The sequence below is a fragment of the Frankliniella occidentalis genome, unplaced genomic scaffold (assembly GCF_000697945.3).
Source record: "Frankliniella occidentalis isolate FOCC.00 unplaced genomic scaffold, Focc_3.1 Scaffold3057, whole genome shotgun sequence".
In the NCBI taxonomy this organism is placed as follows: domain Eukaryota; kingdom Metazoa; phylum Arthropoda; class Insecta; order Thysanoptera; family Thripidae; genus Frankliniella; species Frankliniella occidentalis.
In genome coordinates, this window is record NW_026270125.1 from 2,062 (window position 1) to 4,328 (window position 2,267).

The 2,267-nt window shown below is 56.2% G+C and overlaps 1 protein-coding gene across 1 annotated transcript; it reads left to right on the plus strand.

Annotated features, from left to right (window-relative positions):
* Positions 1 to 709: 709 nt before the first annotated feature.
* LOC113215528 (transcription factor sox-2) lies at positions 710 to 2,261 on the plus strand (the record flags this gene model as incomplete). Its single annotated transcript, XM_052276477.1, is given in 1 exon segment — positions 710 to 2,261. A coding segment is annotated over 1 exon segment (1,179 nt), but the record flags the coding sequence as incomplete, so codon positions are not given.
* Between the last annotated feature and the right edge of the window lie 6 nt (positions 2,262 to 2,267).

Below are 2,267 nucleotides of genomic sequence, written 5' to 3' on the forward strand. Positions count from 1 at the left end.
TTTTACACTTTCAATCAGACCAAGTGCTACACAGCACCACGCCGCTCTCTCCTCCGTGGGTGTCTGACGGGTCAACCACCGCCACTACGAGAGAGAGAGAGAGAGAGGGAGGAGATTGGGAGGGGGTTGCGCGACAGCCTGAATGGTATCTGCGTGCAGCCGGGGCGCGCCCCCACCCCTTTCACGGTCCGACTTAATCAATTACTGTAACACTGCATGCGTTAACCCTGAAAGTTGCCAACCAACCCTGCAAAGGGCCGCCCTTGCGTCCCGCCTGTGGCCTGTACTCGGGAGAGGAGCTGTATGCAAATCCTCCCCTTTCCCCCCTCTCTCTCTTCTCTCTCCCTCCTCCCGTCTCTTCCGTTGGTTGTACCGCAGGTCTCTATTGTAAACAGCGCCCTGATGTACCGTCGCCCTATCAGAATCGCGCCTGTGTGAGTGTGTGTGTGTGTGGACTGGTGTTTAATCAGCGGTGAAAAATGAGGTTCGGCGTCCAGCCTTTTGTGGCGTCCTGGCCTGATGGATGTGTGCCTGCTGGACCTGCCCAGTGGCCGGTAGCGTTCTTTCAGCTCCGCCCGCCATCCAGTACCCCCCTAAAGAACAAATTTAAAAAAATCCCAATCTTACTCCTAAACTCCCCCCCCCCCCTGCCTTTTCGATTCTTCGCACGACCGACAAAGCTAACACTTTTTTTTTGTTTCTTTTGTTGCAGACTAAGAAGAACAACCCGAACCACATCAAGCGGCCCATGAACGCGTTCATGGTGTGGTCGCAGATCGAGCGGCGGAAGATTTGCGAGCAGCAGCCGGACATGCACAACGCCGAGATCTCGAAGCGCCTGGGCCGCCGCTGGAAGACGCTGGCGGACGACGAGAGGAAGCCCTTCATCGACGAGGCGGAGCGGCTGCGCCAGTTGCACCTCCAGGAGTACCCGGACTACAAGTACCGGCCCCGGAAGAAGATCGTCAAGGTGCAGCCCAAGGTGTCGACGCCGAGGGTCAAGAAGCCAAAGAAGCCGGACTCCAACAACAACAGCAGCAAGCAGTCCGAGACGCCGTCGTTCAAGAGGAGCCTGCCGTCGCCCGACAGCCCCGCCACGCCACAGAGCCACAGGCCGGCCTCGCGCGCGCGCAGCGCCAGCGGCTCCAAGTCCAAGAAGCCCAGGCTGATGTCGAGCACCCCGCTCGCCAAAGTGCCGGCCAGCCCCTCGAGTGACGTCCCTGACTCGCCAGAGTCGGCCACCTTCTACGAGGACTCCTCCACCTCCATGATGCTCGACATCACCTTCTCCAGCAGCGCCGTCGGCTCGACCGACTGCTTCACGCCGCTGAACGCGCTGCAAGACAACGAGAGGGTGCGCGCGCTGACCGCGGAGAGGCGCCAGGCCCTGGGGCTCGGCTCGCTTCAGGGGCTGCGCCTGCCGTCCCTGTGCCCCATCAAGACTGAGGTCCTTGACATCAAGCACGAGGTGGACGACGACGTTGACGAGGGCATTGACGACGTGCACAGGGATTATGAGGAGGACGAGGATGAGGAGGATGACAAGTACGCCATCAAGGAGGAGTTTGACTGCGAATCGGAGTCCGCCGCCGTCGCCGCGGCCGCGGCCGCTGCCGCAGGACTCAGGCCGGGAGAGAACCCCACGCTGTTCGGTGCGCAGCAGACCCCGTCCTTGTCGGAGCTCGAGAACCTCACCGACCTCCTCCCCCCGTTCAGGATTGACATTGACCTGGACAACATCAGTACCGACTTTGAGACTTTCGACACTGCCAGCTCCAGCTCAGGTTCCCACCTAGACTTCAGCTGCACCCCTGACGTGTCAGACATGCTGTCCGACATTGGCGTCAACAATGACTGGGTGGACACCACCTTCCTTATTAATTGTTAGTGTGTTTGTTTTTTGTTGTTTAAGTGTGTCTGTGTTACATTGTAAGTAGATGGCCCCGCCCCAAGTCAAATCGTATTCGAAGGCGAGTAATCAAAGATGTTTTGTAATTCAACGTAAACGTTATTGATATTATGATGTCTGATTGGTGAAATGTAAATAGATAGATGGTCTAGAGCTAATATTGGATCTCCCAGTGTGTTTATTGTACCTATTCAAACGTCTCAGTGATTCTACATTTCCGGTTGCTTCTTGATAGAAGGCAGAAGAATTCCGAAGTCCCCTTTGGCCCCAGTTATTGCGATGAATTAGCAGTACAATCGTCGGTTTGAAACGCATTGCTGTTCTTTTTTATTTTGCTCATTACCTTATTATTATCATT